The 21,232-nt window shown below is 32.1% G+C and overlaps 2 protein-coding genes across 3 annotated transcripts; both read left to right on the forward strand.

The window, feature by feature from the left end:
* The first annotated feature begins 9,486 nt into the window (after nucleotides 1-9,486).
* LOC120074230 (uncharacterized) lies at nucleotides 9,487-10,262 on the forward strand. Its single transcript, XM_039027283.2, has one exon. The coding sequence runs from the start codon at nucleotides 9,626-9,628 to the stop codon at nucleotides 10,202-10,204; it is 579 nt and encodes a 192-aa protein (XP_038883211.1). The 5' UTR covers nucleotides 9,487-9,625; the 3' UTR covers nucleotides 10,205-10,262.
* A 4,743-nt stretch (nucleotides 10,263-15,005) lies between these two features.
* On the forward strand, nucleotides 15,006-20,674 carry LOC120072883 (uncharacterized). Of its 2 annotated transcripts, XM_039025413.2 has the most exons (3): nucleotides 15,006-15,157; nucleotides 15,373-15,603; nucleotides 20,087-20,674. In XM_039025413.2, the coding sequence occupies exons 2-3, from the start codon at nucleotides 15,403-15,405 to the stop codon at nucleotides 20,447-20,449; spliced, it is 564 nt and encodes a 187-aa protein (XP_038881341.1). In that variant the 5' UTR covers nucleotides 15,006-15,157; nucleotides 15,373-15,402; the 3' UTR covers nucleotides 20,450-20,674. The 2 variants fall into 2 exon arrangements, with proteins under 2 accessions (XP_038881341.1, XP_038881339.1); XM_039025411.2 differs by lacking the exon at nucleotides 15,006-15,157 and having other exon boundaries at nucleotides 15,261-15,603; nucleotides 20,090-20,674.
* Nucleotides 20,675-21,232: the final 558 nt, after the last annotated feature.

Below are 21,232 nucleotides of genomic sequence, written 5' to 3' on the forward strand. Positions count from 1 at the left end.
CCTTCACAGATCGCTCGTAAGTACAACTAGGCCAATAACCGCCATCTGTCTCCTTAAGTACCACTGATCCCTCTAATGAACATAAGTCATAGTCCTACTATGACTAAATCTTCTCTTCCAAAGAGAAGCTATGGCCACTATGTTCAAGCCCCGGAATTAAGGGAGCAATCTCTGTACTTATCTCTGCTTCGGGAAACGAGTGAATTCCATCTTGTGGATTGAGTTCCCAGCTCCCAGATTAGACAAGTCCCAAAAAAGGTAGGCATGTTGAGTTGGCAATCTGGCCACTCTCACCCATACTAATCAAAGGACCACCCTCAAAGGCAGAAGTTTCCAAAACACTTAGGATTGAGGTCGTGTCACCTATGGTCATTTAGGTGAGATGCAAGTCTCTAGTATCAATGGCGTTATATACAGAGTCTAGTCATCTCGTGGTCCAAGTCTTATACAAACTCTTTGTATAGGACACCCCCCTTGCACGTCTCCACATGAATGGTTAGGATCTACCATCTATAGTAGTTTACAACACTTGCAAACTTCTACAAAGCGGGTCGTATCCTTAGTGTCACCAGGATCAGGTATCTCACCTTAATCCTTATACTACAGACTTATTTAGGTTATCACTTAAGACATGTTCCACTAGTATATCTGATGACATGCAGAAATGCATGTCATCTTAGGCCTTTTACTTAGAACTATGAAGGTTGTTAATCAGAATATGCGACAATTATGCTAGGAATTCACGAGAAAGTGAGCTTGCGTCGATCAGCATGATGAATCTCGGCTAACTCGTTATTATGCATTATTATGTGTTCAATGTTCTATTTTTGTAGCTAATACAAGAAGTGGACTCAAATGCAAAAACCGGACCACATCATAGATGACCACATGCTGAGAAACTCTCCATCGCAAAGGCGAACGCATCAATCAACGCATGGATGTTGCGGTAATCAGCCGTATCCATCCATCGTATGGAATTTGCGCTCGTCAAGCGATTGCGGTCATCGTGTAGAGTTGCGGTATTAAGCGAATGCGGTCATTGAATGATTGCAGCTACATGATAACACATACTAACGGGATCAACGCAAGGTTGGTGGAATAAACGCACCAACGCATCTACCTTGAGAAAATCAAAAGATGATGTTGACATTGCATACTTAGTCATGTGGATTAGGGATAAGAAGCATGTAGTAACCTACCGAGAGGTGTGCATTGCGTGAGTATGTGAGTAACCTAATTTGCTTAGTGTGAAGTTGCGGCAACGCCTATCTATAAGCTAACGCATTGCTTGTCTATGAGTAAAGTCAGCAACAACCAAATGCCTAGGAGGGTAAGTGGTTGGTCGCATTAAGCAATGTATGCATTGTTCACTAAAGATAGGATTAATCTTGCGTCAACCAAGTTCATGTGATTGTCTTGTTTTATGTTGTGCCCAACAACCTTTAGAGCTACTCGAGAGAAAGTCTAAAGAAAGAACCTAATGACTCGAGAGAGCTAGGTTAGAATCTAGACTCGAGAGAACAAGATTAGATTGGCATAAGCAAGAGATAGGGACTTAAAGATAAGCTCTGTTTGTCAACACTGCATCATATGCACCCTAGAGATAGGTATAATATTATGTGATCGCATATTTGTGTGGATGTCACCTTGTCATTGCATAAATAAGAATAAAGGCTTATGTGTAGGTCCTATAGACTTATCGCATATATTGCATGCATTATAGCATTCGAAGCCGTAGCATTCTCACTGAGAGGTGGTTTACTATTGTATGTATGTTGCATGATTGCATGGCTTGCATTGACTAAGGTTGCCCTTGCGGTCACTCTTAAGGGTTGCAATGAAGATATCTCCGCATTTTATCTATTTTTCCATTCATTTGTTTCATGTCAAGAGTTGTCGTGTCTCTACCTCTCATTCATATTCTCATTGCATTGTCTGTTAGTTAGGAGTAAGAGTAGTGTTAGTGTAGAAACCCCTCCATCATTCTTTTATTTAAACCGCCACATGCACATCACCGCATTCATTTTGCTACAAGTCCCTGAGTTTGACCTCGGATCACCCGAGAAACTTGCGTTCGCGTTATGCTTGGCATGAGCACAAGAAAATTTGTGACAGGACGCATGGTCATCGCATACATTTGTTAACGCATAATCATCCCAACGTATACCTTAAGAACATGCATCGCATATTGCATCCAAGGGATTTTATTTGTCGAGTAATTGACATCTAATTTCCTGTCATCAATTTTTCGGCGTCGTTGCCGGGGACTTGGCAGCTAATTATTTGTTAAGTTTTGTGTCTCTGTGAGCAAACTTTTTATCTTGGGAGTATTGTAGCTTGTGCGACCAGGTTGCAAACAATATTGAAGTGTAGGCGATACGCTGAAAGCCAGTATTGACCCCAAGGTAGAAGGGAGTTGCAAAAGAGCTGAAGATAATTCTAAGCACATGACGGCCGCATGCGCCCAATAATTGCCAGAAGTTCCAATGGTCAAGGCAACTTGACCCAAGCAGTTGAGAGCAATCTCCTGCACCGAAGACTCCTTGCGATGACAACACTCCTATTTTTCCAGGGACGTCTTCTACTCTATCTTTACTTTGCTTTCTTAGTATAGGTTATTTTTATTTTCATTGTTATTTTGGATATATGTCTGCTTCCTTGGGTGTGGTACGTTTGCTCTTGTAGGTGCAACAATAAGTCTCCTTGGTTCGCAGAACAACGGAAGAATTCCTTTCATCCTTCAACGCATGGCTTCAATCGCGTGAATTCCAACGTATGATCACATGCGTTGTTCCGCCTAAGATCTTTTCCTGTTATCTTGTATGACTTATCCTTTTGAAATTCTCTTTTTTTCGATTGTGTTGCTTTGTGATGTTTCTATGATGGTACGTATAATTCACCGCATTTTCTAACTAATCAATGCAAGGCATTCTTTACTTTTATTAGTTTCTTCAAATTTTGAAAGTCTTAAGTTTTATTTTGTGCAATCCTTTGCTCAAAAATTTATTACCACATTATTATAATTTTGTTTTTAGCTTTGCGGTAAGAACGCTGTCAACCTCTAAGTTTGTGGGTGGCAGCGGTCTCGGAGAATTGTGTTCATTATATTGCGATTATTTGGAAAAAAAACGAGTTTTTGAGAATAATAACTCCACTGCCAACGCAATGGAAAAACCCATGTTGATAAGAGTTAAGCTGTGAAAGGCACTTGCTCGAAGTTGGATGTCTGCATGACACACGTGGAGGCAAGCCAAAACGAAGGCAAGTCGCCCGGATCAGTGCATAAGCGCAACTTCTCTGTCCACCGCAAGCTAAATCAAACAAGACAAAAGTTGAGTTGAATATGGAATGCAACCGAAGTTGGATGCCCATATGACACACGTGAGGGTAAGCTAAAACGAAGAGCATAACCAAGTTCAACGCCGCATTTGAATAAGCCATCACAAATTTTTAAACTGTTTTGAACGAACGCATTCTCAAAAGCTAGATGCAAAGTTGCGGTGAATGAATAAAAAGTTTTTTAGCAAAGGCTTGCCGGATTTAAACTTAGAAAAGATCCTTTTGAAGAAGCAGCCAAAGTGGAGGAGAGCATTGCGGTGATGGTCAGAGGTGTGTATAAATTATATTCTGAGAAGCTGGTCATCGCAAAGGAAAGCGTGAAGGTGAGTTAGAATTTCTTGAGTGTAACGCATGCTTGAGAACAAGCATGATCTTAACTTTGGGGGTGTGATGACATGTAGAAATACATGTCATCTTAGGCCTTTTATTTAAAATTATGAAGGTTGTTAAGTAGAATATGTGGCAATTATGCTAGGAATTCACGAGAAAGTGAGCTTGCGTCGATCAGCATGATGAATCTCGGCTAACCCGTTATTATGAGTACAATGTTCTATTTTTGTAGCTAATACAGGAAGTGGACGCAAACGCGGAAACTGGACCACAGCATAGACGACCACATGCGGAGAAACTCTCCATCGCAAAGGCGAACACGTCGATCAATCCATAGATGTTGTGGTAATCAGCCGTATGCGTCCATCGCATGGAAGTTGCGCTCGTCAAGCGATTGCGGTCATCGTGTAGAGTTGCGGTATTAAGTGAATGCGATCGTTGAATGATTACAGCTACGCAATAATGCATACTAATGGGATCAATGCAAGGTTAGTGGAATGAACGCATCAACGCATCTACCTCGAGAAAATCAAAAGATGATGTTGACATTTCACCTACCACGCCGTTAGCGACAAAGGTTCAGAAAAGGACTAACGCGCCAAATGTCAGAATCAGAACAGTCCATTAATGTTGTCGGCGATCCAAGCTCTATAAATAGAAGCCGCTGAGCAAAATTCCAACTGGTACGGAGATTACCCCTGTAACCCAGGGTTTTCCCTACGATCCAGACAAAATGCATGAGAAGATGCTTGAGAGTTCTTCACCTCCTTCCTCCATTCCGAGTGACGGCTGGAGCTAGATCTCGAGAGAGTTAGCTCCACCGCCCATCCATGGCACTACCAACAATCTTGACGCACATCCGCTAGAAGCAAGTCTTTGCTTCCAGCCAGTCATTTCATTTTCCTTTCATTTCTTATATTGTATTGTATGACATTTTGTGATTAAGAAATTAATACAATTTGTTTTCAATGCATTTCTCTGTTTCCTTCGACTCCATCTCCATCTCCTTTGCTTAGCATCTTTACTTTCATTGCAACACCTAGTGAGATTGCTTGGGTATTGCATACTTAGTCATGTGGATTAGGGATATGAAGCATGTAGTAACCTACCGAGAGGTGTGCGTTGCGTGAGTGTGTGAGTAACCTGATTTTCTTAGTGTGAAGTTGCGGCAATGCCTGTCTATAGGCTAACGCATTGCTTGTCTATGAGTAAAGTCAGCAACAACCAACTATCCGGGAGGGTAAGTGGTTGGTCGCATTAAGCAATGTATGCATTGTTCACTAGAGATAGGAATAATCTTGCGTCAACCAAGTTCATGCGATTGTCTTGTTTTATGTTGTGCCTAACACCCCTTTAGAGCTACTCAAGAGAGAGTCTAAAGAAAGAACCTAATGACTCGAGAGAGCTAGGTTAGAATCTAGACTCGAGAGAGCAAGATTAGATCGGCATAAGCAAGAGATAGGGACTTAGAGATAAGCTTTGTTTGTCAACACTGCATCGCATGCACCCTAGAGATAGATATGTTATTATGTGGTTACATATTTGTGTGGATGTCACCTTGTCATCGCATAAATAAGAATAGAAGCTTATGTGTAGGTCCTATAGACTTATCGCATATATCACATGCGTTCTAGCATTAGAAGCCGTAGCATTCGCACCGAGAGGTGATTTACTATTGTATGTGTGTTGCATGATCGCATGGCTTGCGTTGGCTAAGGTTGCCTTTGCAGTCACTCTTAAAGGTTGCAATGAAGACATCTTCGTATTTTATCTATTTTTTCATTCATTTGTTTCATGTCAAGATCTGTCGTATTTCTACCTCTCATTCATATTTTCATTGCGTTGTCTATTAGCTAGGAGTAGGAATAGTGTTAGTGTAGAAACCCCTCCATCATTCTTTTATTTAAACCGCTGCATGCACATCACCACATTCATTTTGCTACAAGTCCCTAAATTCGACCTCGGATCACCCGAAAAACTTGCGTTCATGTTATACTTGGCGTGAGTGCAAGAAAATTTATGACAGGACGCATGATCATCGCATACATTTGACGCATAATCATCCCAACGCATACCTTAAGAACATACATCGCATATTGCATCCAATGGATTTTATTTGTCGAGTAATTGACATCTAATTTCCCGTCATCAATATCACATATACATGCTTAAGTTCACATAAGATAACCAAGGAGCTTTGTTTATTGGATATGAGTAAATGCCATAATTAAATAACACTTATTTTATTCATTAAACAATGAGTATCTTTACAAAATAACGAGACTCTGGGAGAATTATGACACCAATCCCAACACTATTAACCCACCAAGTGGACCATTTAGATATTTTATGGTATTAATAGATGCATCCAGTAGATGGTCACACGTGTGCTTATTATCAAATCGAAAACTTTCATTTGCAAAATTACTTGCTCAAATAATTAAGTTAATAGCACAATGTCCTGATTATACAATTAAGACTATTCGTCTTAATAATGCTAGTGAATTTACATCCCAAGCTTTTGATAATTATTGTATGTCAATTGGGATAAGTGTTGAACATCATGTAGCTCATGTTCATATACAAAATGGTTTAGCATAATCATTTATAAAACATTTGCAATTAATTGCAAGACCATTACTTATGAGAGCTAAGTTTCCTTCATCAGGGGGCATGCTTTTTTCATGTAGCATTACTTGTACGCATTAGGCCAGTAGTTTATTATAAGTATTCGCCATTAGAATTAGCTTATGGTCATGAGCCAAATATTTCCCATCTGAGAATTTTTTATGTGCAGTATATGTTCCAATTGCTCCACCACAATGCACTAAGATGGGTTCTCAAAGGAGGTTAGGAATATATGTTGGATATGATTCCCCATCAATTATTAAATAGCTTGAACCTCTGACATGTGATATATTTACTGCATGATTTTCTATTTGTCATTTTAATGAAACAAATTTTCCAACATTAAGGGGAGGAATTAAGACATTGGAAAAAAAAAATTACATGGAATACATCGTTATTGTCTCATTTAAATCCTCGTACAGATCAATGTGAATTTGAAGTTCAGAAAATAATTCATTTGTGAAATATAGCAAACCAATTGCTAGATGTATTTATAGATGTAAAGAAAGTAACTAAGTCACATCTACTAGCTGCAAATGTTCCATAACAAATTGATATCCCAACACAACAAGTTGTCACTGATGAGTCTAGAACATGCCAGAAACATGGTAGACCAGTGAGTTCCAAAAATAAAAATCCTCGAAAACAAAAAATAATTAATATTCAAAAAGACTTGGTTGAGGATATAAATATCCATGAAGAAATCCTCAACATGACTAGTGAGGAAGGTGAAATACCTAAAGATAATAATGAGATTTCAATAAATTATGTCATGATAGGAAAAAGATAGAATCGAACTAATGTAGTTATTGACAACATTTTTACGTATAATGTTAATCTTGATATTATATATGAAAATAAGGATCCTGAACCAAAATCTATTGAAGAATGTCGACATAGAAAAGATTGGCTTCAGTGGAAAGAATTAAACTTACTTTCAAAACGACAGATTTTTAAACCAGTAGTCCAAACCCCAAAAGGTGTCAAACCTATGACATACAAATGGATATTTATGAGAAAAAGAAATGAAAATAATGAGGTCACAAGATACAAAGCAAGACTATTGCACAAGGTTTTTCAGAAAGACATGGAATTAATTATGAGGAGACATATTCTCCAGTAGTGGATGCAATTACACTAAGATATTTAATTGGTCTAACTATGTATGAAAGTCTGGATATGCATCTTATGGATGTAGTCACAGCATATCTATATGGATCTCTTGATGATGATATTTATATGAGGATCCCAAAAGGATTTAAGGTACCGAAAACATATACACCAAATCCCTAGAAATTGTATTCAATAAAATTACAGAGATCACTATATGGATTGAAACAATTAGGACGGATGTGGTACAAACACCTGAGTGGATATTTATTGAAAGAAGGATATTAAAATAATCCAATATGTTCATATTTTTTTATAAAGAAATCACAAACAAGATTTACTATTATAACTATACATGTTGATGACTTGAATATAATTGGAACTCTTGAAGAGCCTTCAAAGGCAATCGAATATCTTAAGATATAATTTGAGATGAAAGATCTTGGAAAAACAAAATTTTGCCTTGGTTTGTAAATTAAGCATTTAGCAAATGGAATATTTATTCATCAGTCAACTAATACAAGAAAAATTCTGAAAAGATTTTATATGGACAAAGCACATCGATTAAATATTCTAATGGAAGTCCATTCATTGGATATAAAGAAAGATATATTTCAACCTCGAGACGATAATGAATAACTTCTTGATCCAGAAGTACCATGTCTTAGTGAAATTGGTGCACTTATGTTTCTTGTTAATAATACAAGGCTAGTGATTGCATTTTCAGTAAATTTATTAGCTAGATATAGTTCTTCTCCTACAAAATGACTTCGAAACAGAATTAAGCATGTATTTCGTTATCTCCAAGGAACAATCAATATGGGTTTGTTATTGAAATAAATCAAATTTTGACCTAGTTGGATATGCAGATTTTGGATATTTATCTAATCCATGTAAAGCTAGATCTCAAACAGATTATTTGTTCACATGTGGAGAAACTGCTATATCATGGCGATCTATGAAACAAATCATAACGGCCACTTCCTCAAATCATGTTAAAATTCTTGCAATTCACGAGGCTAGTCGAGAATGTGTATGGCTAAGATCAATGATTCGGCACATTCGTGAAACATGTGGCTTGTCTTCTGATAAAAATTTTCCAACAATATTATACAAAGACAACACAGCTTGCATAGCCCATATCAAATGAGGATATATTAAAGGAGATAAAACAAAGGATATTTCACCGAAGCTTTTCTACACTCATGATCTTGAAGAAAATGACGACATCACTGTATAACAAATTTGTTCGAAGGATAACCTAACAGACTTATTTACAAAGATATTACCAAGCACAACTTTTGAAAAATTGCGAGGGAGTGAATATATTGTATTCTTTTAGGAGTATATATTATATGAAATATGTACTCTTTTCCCTTCACTAGAGTTTTTTTTCATTGGATTTTTCCTAGTAAGGTTTTACGAGGCTAGATCATATATATATATGAGCATCTAAGGGGGAGTATTATAAATATTATAATAATAAATAGATGCTCATTGCTTAATGTCCTAAAAGTCATGTATCAATCTTTACGTTATCCATGTGTCTTGTAGTTATTCATACTTGGTATCCATGTAAGACCACATCCTGCTTGCCACTTTGCCTATAAATAGTGGTATTTAGTGGATCTTAAAATCATATAAAATCCACTTCAAAATTCCACTTACATTTCCATATTGCCCAATTTTTATAGTTTTAGTTATTTTATAATTTTAGTTTATTATTATATCATATTATATATATATATATATATATATATTATTTTCTTCATATCTGTTGTGTTCTGTTATATTCCTCAATTTCACAACACCTTCAATATTATTAACATTATTAAAAAAGTAATAACGGGAACAGTTACTTGTGAAGAACTCGGGCTCATCTCAGTTCTTACCATTTCTAAAATTAAATGAGAAATTTCACAAAAATAAATATTTAAATGGAGACCGGAGATGGAGATACCCTTCTTCGATTTTGCAAACATTTCTAATAATCTTATATTTATATATGATATGTATTTAATTCTCTCACATGATGGTAATATTAGTTAAATTTTGTTAACAACCCAAAAAAAAAAAAACAAAACAATAAAACAAAATTACACAAAATCATTCACGGATTCTCATTGGATCCCCCTTTCTTGTTTCTCACTACAAACCACACTTCCCACTTCCCACTTCCCACTTCCCATCCATTTACTCTGAACCAAGCTCCTCATCAATGGCGGATATGGAAACCCAGAGTCGACAACACCCATCAATCTCCAAAGATACAGCTCTCCAAGCTCTCAACACAATAATCCAGCTCCATTTCGAGAAGACCCTTGAGAAGAAACGCGCCATAGATCTCCAAAAGAAAGAGCTTCACAAGCTTTTCCAGCTCTTCTTCATCTTCCTGGGTCTCATATTCTTAGCCCAATCTCTTTCCCCTCGCCTCGAATGCCGCCATTGCTGGATCCCCATTGCTCTCCTCTCCATTTCCCATCTCAGTTTCTATGTCTCTGTAGCTCAGACTCTCCGTTGCATCAATGGCTTCAAGTATCAGCGCCGTTGCCATAAGCTCACTCTGGGTTTCGCCACTGAGCGCCTCAGAGAGATAAAGATGAAGATTTCCGCCGCCGCCGCTGCCGGCGGAGGGTTCGATGGGGGCTTGGTGGATGAGGAATTTGAGATTCATTACCAAGAACCACCAGAGAGCTATTTGGGTAAGTTTAAGAGGAATTGGGCTCTGTATTTTGGGTTCTTGATTTTCATCTATGGCTTTATGATTTCTTCCTCTGTTGTTCTTCTCTGTTCTTAATTTTTTTGGGTGAAAAATTGGAAAAAAAAAATAGCAATTTTTGGATTGGGATTGTTCATTCTTTGGTGTTTGATTTTACTCCATTTTAATTTTCATTTCATCATTGGATTTTTTTATTGTTGCTCATTTGAATTAACTTGTGCTCGGTATTATAGTGAATCAAGTTAATGTAAATAATTAATCAGCTTTTTTTTTCATTGATACTGTATTTAGAGAAAGTTTACAAATGAAAAAAATGTATTTTTTTTTCAAATTTTATATTCTGAAAAATGTATGGTGTGATGACTAGTAAGTAAATTTTATTGGGAAGTCAAATTTAAATATAATTACATAACCCTTTTATTGGAAAAAGGAATAGTCAAAATGATGGTTGAGAAAAAAGGGTGGGATAAATAGTTGATTGGAATTTCAGCCCTTTATGAAATATAACGTATGATGGTTGCCATGAACTTTATGACTTTATGGAAGGCTTTTCAGAGTAAATGGTGGTCATTTCAATTTTTCCTTTTAGTTTAATTTTTTCATTTTTAGCTTTTCACTTTTTATGATTGGCCTATAAGATGCCTGTCCTTTTAATTTTGTTTGGTTTTAATATTTATATAGTTTTTATAATTATTATGTCATTTTAGTCTTGATTAATGAGTAGTAATATGCCCCTGTTTTAGTGATAGGATTTTATTATTAATAATTTTAAATGTTCGAGTTACTGAAAAAATTTATGAAGGTGTGAGTTTTGAATGTTTGGAGGAGTTTCGATTAACTTATAAAATTGAATAATATCATTTTTATCATAAAGTTTGGAATTTATCTAATTTTAGTCTCTATATTTTCAAACATCTCATTTTAGTCCAGTCCATGTAATTTCAAAAAATTTAAAATTTTAGTTCATAATAATAGTTTATTGTTGATATTGATTTTTTTTAAAATAACTTTTTACTATCTATATATAAACATTTTCACTACAAAATTTGGAAGTACTTTCATATATTGTAAAACTAAACTAAAACCGAACAAACTGTTTCAAAGTTTGTAAAAACCAAAATGGTATTGTAACCATTTTTCTTGAGCTCAATAGCGTTCATATAAAATTGAGAGAGAGATATGTCTAGACCAATCGAATTATGCTCAGACTAACCGTAAAAAAGTAGTTTGGTCCAATATTATTAGAGCAGATTAGATCATATGCTAACAAGATGATTTAGCACACAATTCAATATCACATGATAACCAAGACAAAACTTGTAACTTATTCATTCATTTGGTACTTGAAAAAGCATCAGGTTAACTCGTCGTTCGAATTACAGATGTTAAACGAAAAGCACAGACAACAACTGTAACAATAAGATATCAACAACAAGTAAGTAGATAAAGACACACAGAAGTTGGTAACTCAGTTTGGTGAAATCCACCTACGTTTGAGGGTAGTGAGGTGGGGAAAGATAATCCACTTATATGAATAAGTTAAGCAGTTTACAATAAAGTACTTATATGTAATACACGACTACTGCAGTGACTCATGTAGAGCTCAACTTATTGATCACCTACACTCTCCCTAGATGTGAAACTCCCTCTTAAATGCACTTAGACTCCCCCAAGTTTGATAATACTGGTGTTGAACACTTCGGCTTCCCGCAATGTGTGAGACTCCTCTCGACGTTGTTATCTTTCTTTCAAATTAACTAACTCTCTTCACTGAGAAATCTTAAGATCCCCCTAAGATAGAGAACTCCTTCTCCGTAGCAATGGCTTCGGCTCCCCCTAAGACCGTGATTATCTTTAACGTATTGTACTCAACGGATGAAGAACTTGCACGAGTAAAGAGCAAAAACACAATGTTGCACAGTTCGACCTAAGCTCCCCCTAAGATTGTGAGAATCCCTTTTTGATAGTGATGGCTTGAGCTCCCCCTAAGACCGTGATTATCTTCAACGTGTTACACTCAATGGATGAAGAACTTGCATAGAAGAATATGAGTAGAGAGCAAAGACACAATGTTGCACAATTCAGCCATAGAATAGAAAACGACTTGCTCAAATAACAAAAGTGTCAACCCTAAATGAGGTTAGAATTCTTTTTTTAAAAGCAAAGCCAAATAATAAAAGAATTTCTAGAAAATTAATATTAAGATTTCATTTGAGACAATTGTGAAAATTCTTGGAAACTGCCTTAGGAAAAATATAAAGATAATCGGTAAATCTTCAACAATACTCATGATGAAACACAATCATGCTCAAAACAATTCAATGTAAAATTTCTAGTTCAATAATACGTAAAGATGGAGATTCGAACCTTTAACATTTTTTTCATCAATAACAGATGATTTTACCTTATATTCAGATTGACGACTATCCTTATGCCTTATAGCATTGTATCTTTAAAGGAATTTAACTAATTAAGATATTAATTTCACATTTATTGAAGTTTATTATTGGGAGATCTTATATGAAAATTAAATAGAGTTTGTTGGATGAATTATTATTATCTTTTCTTGGATGAATTGATTAATCATATGATAATGGCCACCCACTATTTTTAATTATAAGCTGCCCACAAACTTTGCTTCTATGCTTTAATGAGCCCAACGCAACCAAATTATAATAGTAATATAATGAATGTGTTTGTATAAAAATAGAAGTATAATAAATGTGTACACGTACTTTTTATCTTTATTTTTCTTGAGAAGTAAGGCCGGCCTTAAATAATAGATTGGCCAGTTTTTTCCATTTTATTAGATTTATTGATTCTCCCATATAGCTATATTTGCTTGTACTATTGTATTTTCTTTAATTATTATTGTGTATTATCATATTTAATATTTAAATGTGATTGAAAACATTCTCTTAGTAGGAACATAATGTAGAGTTTAAAAAATAATTGTAGCAGAACTTACATAAATAAAAGTTTGGTTAAAATACCATTGTGGTCTCTATATTTTCGATTTGCTTAATTTTAATCTCTATATCTACTTTCTAACTTCTCTTCCCACACACAAATTAAAAAATTTATAATAATACTATAGTAGATACTACTCTCATTCATAATTTGACCCGTCATTGATTGATTTATTAGTGTAAACTTATTTTGTGAACCTACATTATTTTAAATGCTACTTCTCTAACAAGGAATCAGTATTTAATTTCTTTTACCACATAAATTTTTAATTCTACGCTATTTTAAAAGATAAATTTAGAGTTAAGATCAAATGATTATCCATATTTATTTTCTCATTTTCTTTTAGTTATAATTATAATCGAGAACTAATCCAATTTATTTATAAATAGATAGTCCTTTCATTTTTTCCAAAAATTCGTTGTACTAACAAACCCATTCAAAATGTATATCCAAAGATACATCTTAAAAGAGGCGAAACAAAACTATAAATTAAAATTATGAACTTTTAAAAAACATAATTAGTAATAATAAATACTCAAAGTTTTTGGAACTCTAAAGATAAAAATATGAAGTTTTGTAAAGAAGAGAGTTAGAGGAGATGGTAGAAGATAATGTAAATTAATTAATTATTTACATATTTACTTCTTTTGATGAATAAAATTTAGAGTTCGTTGGTAATTGAAAAAAGAAAAGAAAAGATCCGTATAAAGGAAAATTACGCATCCCAAAATAATAGTGGCGAAGCCAATTAAGTGGATCTTGAGCTAGTGAGGCATTTTTTTTTTTTTAAAAAAAAAAAAAAAAAAAAAAAAAAAAAAAAAAAGTTTAAAAAACCAAGACAAAACTAAAGATTAAAACAAATCGGAATAAAGAAATAGAATTTTTCCAAGGAAGAATATCTTCGAGCCATATTACTGAACAACGACGTCTTCAAGCATGGACAACTAAGTCATGAGCAACATAATTAATCTTACGATTAACTAATATGAATCCCATAACAGAGCTCCTATGATAAAGATCACGAATAAAATCAACGAACATCTGAACCTCATTCGCATATCTATATTTTTCAACCAAAAGATTCCAAAAGGTTTTTGAGTCACTTTCAGGCCAGAGAAGGAAGATGTAGCTTTAAGAGTTTTGGAGAGACCTTCAAACATGACGATGACCACACAAACTCAATAGACTAAGTCATAGAAAAATATCTCTCCATGGCCAAAATAACATCTCCCTTAAATCACAAACAATTAAACTAATTCCCACCTCGCCATTAACGAAAACTGCATTAGAATTCACCTCGAAAGAATTATGGGGAAAGACAGGCCAACGACCTAGCTTCCATAAGGAGTAAAGAAGGACCAGAAAGTTGTGAAGAACCATCTCAACAGTCAAGAGATCTATCTAGATCTCATAACTACTTAATAATGGGACAAATTTCTAGTACTATGAGAATATAAAAATTTCTATAAACTTTAAATTCATTGTGTCACATTAACATGTTTTTATCAATAGAGTAGAACCTACTAATATTAATGTGGAATACACTAATATTTATAAATATAAGTTTACGCGTAAATGATCAAATTGTCCAACTATAATATTTTACACATGGAATGTTCTATCTAAAATTTCAAGTTACAAGATTCTAAATATCCAAAGATTTTTATTTCTTTCATTTGGGTCTCTTGGTTCTAGTCATCCTCTACAATTTTTCCAAAATAACTAAGTGCATATTTAAATTGTATCTACCTTTATGCCGTTCACTCAATTATATAACCACCGTTTCTCACGTGGCAATGTTTTAAATACTTTTAATTGTTTTTTATTACGTTTAAAATGCCCCTAAATATTACTCTTTCCAATATGCCAATCTGTAATTTGTAACATTACACAACACAACAAACTGATTGCTGAAGATGCTATAATATTCCCAAATCCCACCTTCTTTCTCTCACATTTTCCTCCCTTGTTCTCGTCAACCCTTCTTATTAAAAATTAAAGAAAATTAAAACATATTTCTAATTAATCTTTTTTAATTGAATAATACACAATTTACAGCCTGTGAGTATACAATTTCATATTCATATATATTTTGTACATATACGTTCTAAGCATAAATGTTTCAGTTTAGGGTTTTTTTTAAAAAAAATATTAAAAAAAAAAATTGTATTTTCATTGTTTCTGACCAATTGTCCGAATCTCAAATTGCCGAAATCCCTCTTTATAAATTATTACCCTCATTTTCTCTCTGTTTCTCACTTTCATTTCATATACAGAGAAAAAAAAGAAAAGAAAAGAAAAGAAAGATGGGAGCTTGTGCCACTAAGCCAAAGGTTCTGAAGGCGGAGGCCGGCGAGGCTCCGGCACCGGCGCCGGAGCCTTCTCCGGAGGAGGTGGCGGCCGGAACTAAACCGGAGAATGTCGGCGATGGCAAGGCCACGGAGATCGTCGATGATGACAAGGTGGATTCTAAGTCACGTTCTTTAAGTCATTTGTTCACTGATCAGGTATTTTTTTTTTTTTTTTTACAAATTTTTCGTAATTAATAAAATCTGCTTTTTTTAAAAAAAAAAAAAGAAAGAAAAATTAATCTGTGTGTTGTTGATGATGATGGGTGTGATTTCATTATTTTTTAAGATGTTTCTGAGAATGTGTTTGGATGGTGAGAAAATTTGAGAGAAAAAAAAAAAAGAAAGAGAAAATAAATAAGGAAAAAATAAAGAATTATTGATGAATATTGGATATGTGTGGTAAAGCAATGGTAGTTGTCTTTTTCCTTTCATTTGCTCTGTTTTCCTTTTTTTCTCTGTCAGCTGCAGTTTTCTTTTTCTTTCTCTCTTTTTTGTTTTTACAAAAATCATTTGGTTGGACATTTCTGAAGAACAACCAGATGGCAAAATTTACTGTTTTTTCGTTTTTGTAAAAGCTGATTAATCATTAGAAAAAAAGAAGTTAAATTATTAATTTACTTGATGTTTGTTTAATGTGTAATCAGTCAATTTTAGACTTACCATTTGATAGGTATGGGAGACCCAAAATTCAATTATATGTATATTAGCTTCGTTAATTTTTTTAAAATTTTGAACAAGTTAAATACAATATCAATTTATACTCTAACTTTAGCATTTCATTAACTAAAATTCTAAATTGTCGTAATTTATCAATTTAGTCTCTTTAATTTAGTTATTATTAGAAAAAACATTGGTTTATGATTGTATCAATTAAATTCGTAAATGAATTTAGACTATTTATTAAAATTTTCTTTTAAAACCGTCCATTCAATTTCTAGACTACATTAGTATGTTAATAAAATCAAATAATAGAATTGATGGATGGATGATTTAAAAAAAAAAACGTGATTGAGAGTAAGTCTATTAATATTTCATAGAACAAAGTTCTCAATTTTGTACCTAGTAAGTCTGTTGATTATTTTTTTTAAAAAAAAAAAAAAAAATTCAAATAGTTCAAGAATCTTATTGAATAAAATTGAAAGTTCAAGTATGGACTAAACATATAATTAAGGAGCCTTTTGTTTTAAGAGCATTTGAATCACCTCGTCTATTTTACGGTATTATAAGATACCATAACATTTGGAGATTCTCGAGCATTTTACGATGCTCACATAGAGGGTATCTTGAAAATTTTGGATATCATCCCAAAACATGAGTTTTTTGTATTCCCATGTGTAGTTGTTATTATTTTTTTTAACAAGAAATTTAAATTCAAATTCAAATTAATATTTATTTTATAAAAAGTTATAAAATCATTATATATTACTTTGTCGAGAAAAATAATACATAAAATAATATAAATTGTATCAATCTAGAAAGAAATTCAAATCAATAAAAACAAGTACATTATATAAGTTAAAATTATATTAAATTAATTAAATCAATAAAGAGCGTACAAGCTTTGGAACATATGTAAATTTAAGACATTTTCGAGTAGAAATCCTACGAAATAAACAAAGTTATCAAAGTATCTCCTCAAATTTGTAAAAAAAATTTTAAAAAACATATCTAGTCATCTAATGATACTAGAGATCTATAATTCTAAGTATCTAAATATTTCTATTACCAATATTCCCAAAAAAATAAAAAAATTAATAGACATAAAATTTATATTATCAATTTAGGAATATAATGAATATTTTTAAAGTCGAGGGACCAAATTGACAAGATTTAAAAGAAATGAAAACAATAGATACAAATAAGTAAATAATGAATATAACTTAACTGACATAAAATTTATGTTATTGATTTCGAGGTTAGAAATTAGATTAGTCTATAGAATATAATAATATATTGTTTTAAAAAAAAGGGAAAAATAAAAGAGGTGTGGAATGGGTTTGGAGTATTATGAGGAGAAGCAGCGGCAGTAGATGGGCGTGTGCTGGAAGACAAAAAGTTAAAAAGATTCCATAATTTTGTTTTTGTTTTCCATTGTTGGTTTCTATAATTTGGTTTCCCCATTGTCACCTAATTAAATAAATACTGTCTGCCTTTTTTGGACCTTCTTCTTCTTTTTCTTTTTCCACCGAACTCCTTTGTCTAATTATTATACCTATGTTTCTTCTATTCTTGCACCAAAATGTTGGGTTAATTATCGTCGAATTAAGTTTATTTTAACATATTTTTTTCAATATTATTTCTTCATTTTCCTTTTCTTCTATAATTCTATTTGATTTCGTTCTTGTTAAGTCATTTTATTGGGATGCAAATTAATTGGGGTAAAATTGTCTTTTTGGTCTTCTAGTTTCAGTTCGATCTCTAATAAGTTTCAGAATGTTACACTTCTATCCCTAAGTTTTGAGTTGGATTTCCATTTGTTTCTTATGTTTGAAAATGTTATATTTTTGCCTTATGTTTTGAGTTTTGTATCCATTTGATTCGTTGGTTTCAATTTTGGTCCTTAATATTAATGTCTATTAATTAATTAAAATTTCATTTTCATTACTACTACAATTACCTTTAAAATTTTGATTCATAATTATCTTAAATTAATTATCTAATAATTACCACCAAAGACCAAAGTAAGTATCAACCAAATTTCGAAAGTAAAACTGTAAAATATCGAAATATAGAGATAAAATGAAAACTAAACACAAAACTCAAGGGTAAGTAGGTAACATTTTGAAACTTAAAAACTAAAGGAAAATTAAACTCAAAATATATGAGTAAAATATATAGTATTTTAAATTTAAAAACCAAATGAAACTAGATTTAAATCCCAAAAACGGAGTCTCCGAGTTTTTTTGGTCAGAGATAAAAACAGCAAATTTAATTCAAGGCCCAGCCCAATATCCTTAACTGTTCTTTGGACTCAAGTTGGGCCGGCCCAACATCTGACGGCTAAGTCTACATGCCTATTCTATCAAAAGCTAGTTCATTCCATTGAGTAAAAGTTGGAGTTACGTAGGAAATTTTAAATATATATATATTTTTTCTTTCGGTTCAATTATCGTGGGAGGTAGAATTTGAATCACTGATTTTTAGAGTAAAAATTTATGCATTTTTTAACTACATTTTTTACACTACGGTGTAGCACGAAAAAAATTCCCCTTTTAAATCAACACTATTGGATTGTAATGTAATGTATGTGTTCATAAAAAAGAAAAAAAAAATTGTAATGTATGAATTAGCTAATTAGATAGCTATTTTATTTTTTTATTTTTTTAATTTTTAAATCGATTGACTCTCTGTTTTCATTAAATATTACCCTGCATTCTTTTGAAAAAAATTATATAAATAATCAAGATTAAATTAAATTATATGAAATGTTTCTAGACTTTCAAAACGATTCTTACGTTTAAACTTTGAAATTGTTATAAAAAAATATAAGATTGAAACTGTTATTAAAAAAATATAAGATACGTCAAAATATATGTAAATTGGCGTGACACTAATGTGAAAAAAAAATAGAAAATATATGTAATATTATTACAATCCTAAATAAAAGATTAAGTTCATTCTTCCCATTTTTTTTAAGTCAAAAGATTTAGGTCATTTCGTTTTTTTTATTTTGAAAATTAAGTCTATTTTTTCCTAATTTCTTATCATGATTTGTATCTTTTTTTAGTACCATTATTGAATTCTTAGCTAAATTCTAAAAACAAAAATAGGATTTTAAAAACTACTTTTGTAAGTTTTAAAATTTTAGCCTAGTTTTTTAAACTATTGGTAAAAAATTGATAATGTATGTAGAAATTTTAATGTACAAATAGTGTCTATATGTTTAATTTTTAGAAATAAAAAATAAAAAACAAATAGTTACCAAATAGAAATTAAAATCATTTACAAAATCACGTTTTTTCAAATAATTATCAATGTCAATCCATAATATTATGATTGATGTCAAATATGTATTTCAATTTTCATTTTATTTTAATGATAAAATTTCTCTAATTTATAAAGTTCAAAAGTAAAAATGAAAATTTTCAATATAAAATTCTTGAGCATTTTGCATATTTTAAATAGTAATTTATTGAACTTATTTAAAAGAAAATCAATTATTGCAAAAAATAGTCTATAAATGTAAAATAAAAAAAAAATAAAAGCAAAGAAATCATAACTATGAAGGTTTATAAACTTAATTCTCAAAAATATCATTCTTTAAGAAAAATAAAAAATAAAAAATAGAGTTTTTATTTCAAAATTAATTGATAATAGAAATAGTTCTTCTTTTTCCTTTTTCTTTTTTTGGTACAAATATTTTAAGACTATTTTCAAATAAAATATTTATAAATATAACAAAATTTCACTCTCTAATTGTCTATCTGCAAGAAAATTATTATATCTGTCTATCTATGTCATAATAGACATAGATAATAATTTATCACATTATGTCACAAGTTGACTGTTATATTTTACTATTATTTATAAATATTTTCGTCAGTTTTTTCATTTAAAATAATTTTTCTAACATTTTTATATACATACATAAATATACACATAAGATTTGAATTAAATGTAATAATTTGGATTTGTATAGAAGGAAGGTAAGAAGGAGTCCAATGAAAAGGAGAAGACAGAAGATGAAAATCCACCGGAGAAGCAAGACACCACCCCACCGGAAACTGCAAAGCAAATAATAAAACCACCGCCGGAGGAGAAGCCGTCAGAAAACAACCCACCGGAGCCGGAGCCACCAGTTTCCGACTCTGTTACAGAAAACAAGAAATCAATCGAAAGCCCAAATGAGTCAAACAAAGAAGATGACCCAAAAATTGAAGAACCAATTGAAGACAAAATCAAAAAGGAAGTTACCAAAGAAAATGATCTTCCTCCTGAAAAGACAGAGTCATCGGAGAAACCAACCGAAACAGAGAAAGAAGTTAAGGTAATTAGCAATTAAGAAATTAAAATTATTATAATAAAAAATCCCTTAATTAATTAGCAGAGGAACCAAGATCGAATTGTTTCATTTTCATCCTCTTTTTTTGGTTGTTATGGGGGAAAAATACACACCTTCTGCCTTCTTTACTTCTCTTAACTACTTTTTTCTGGTTGTTTGTGTTTCTGTTTTCATAAGCCAAAGAGATTACTTTTAAGAAACATATATAATTAAATTTATCATTAACCATCGTGTTCAATTTTTTAGTTAATCGATGATTTAACATGTATCAATTTTTATTATTGAAATTATTTTGATTTAATATGATATAAGAACAGTTAAAATTAGCATAGCTCAATTGACATGATACTTATATTATCAATTTTTAAGTTAGAGGTTCAATTCTCTCACCTACGTATATTCATTAAGTTTCTTAAAATTTTTAAGTCCAGAGAAGTGTTAAGATATTAAGTAATTACAATGGATATGACTAAATTTATCCTTACTCATTACAAACTACATTGGGTTAATTTAGTGCATATAGTTTTATTTTTTAGCTTCAATTTGCCACATATACATTATTGAGGTATTTATATATGTTTTTTTTCCTTGAGTTCAATAATGGTAGATGATATAGAACATTAATGTCTTGTATATTCAATAAGATATAGTCATATTGACATTTAATTAATGTATTGGATTTGGTTCATATAATAATTTAATAAGAGTATACACCTCTAGTAAATATATGTAGATTTAGGTTGGAAGTGGACACAAGGTAGATGAATGCTGGTAAACAAATTC

The sequence above is a fragment of the Benincasa hispida genome, chromosome 3 (assembly GCF_027475165.1).
Source record: "Benincasa hispida cultivar pf3 chromosome 3, pf3_genome.v1.1, whole genome shotgun sequence".
Classification (NCBI taxonomy): domain Eukaryota; kingdom Viridiplantae; phylum Streptophyta; class Magnoliopsida; order Cucurbitales; family Cucurbitaceae; genus Benincasa; species Benincasa hispida.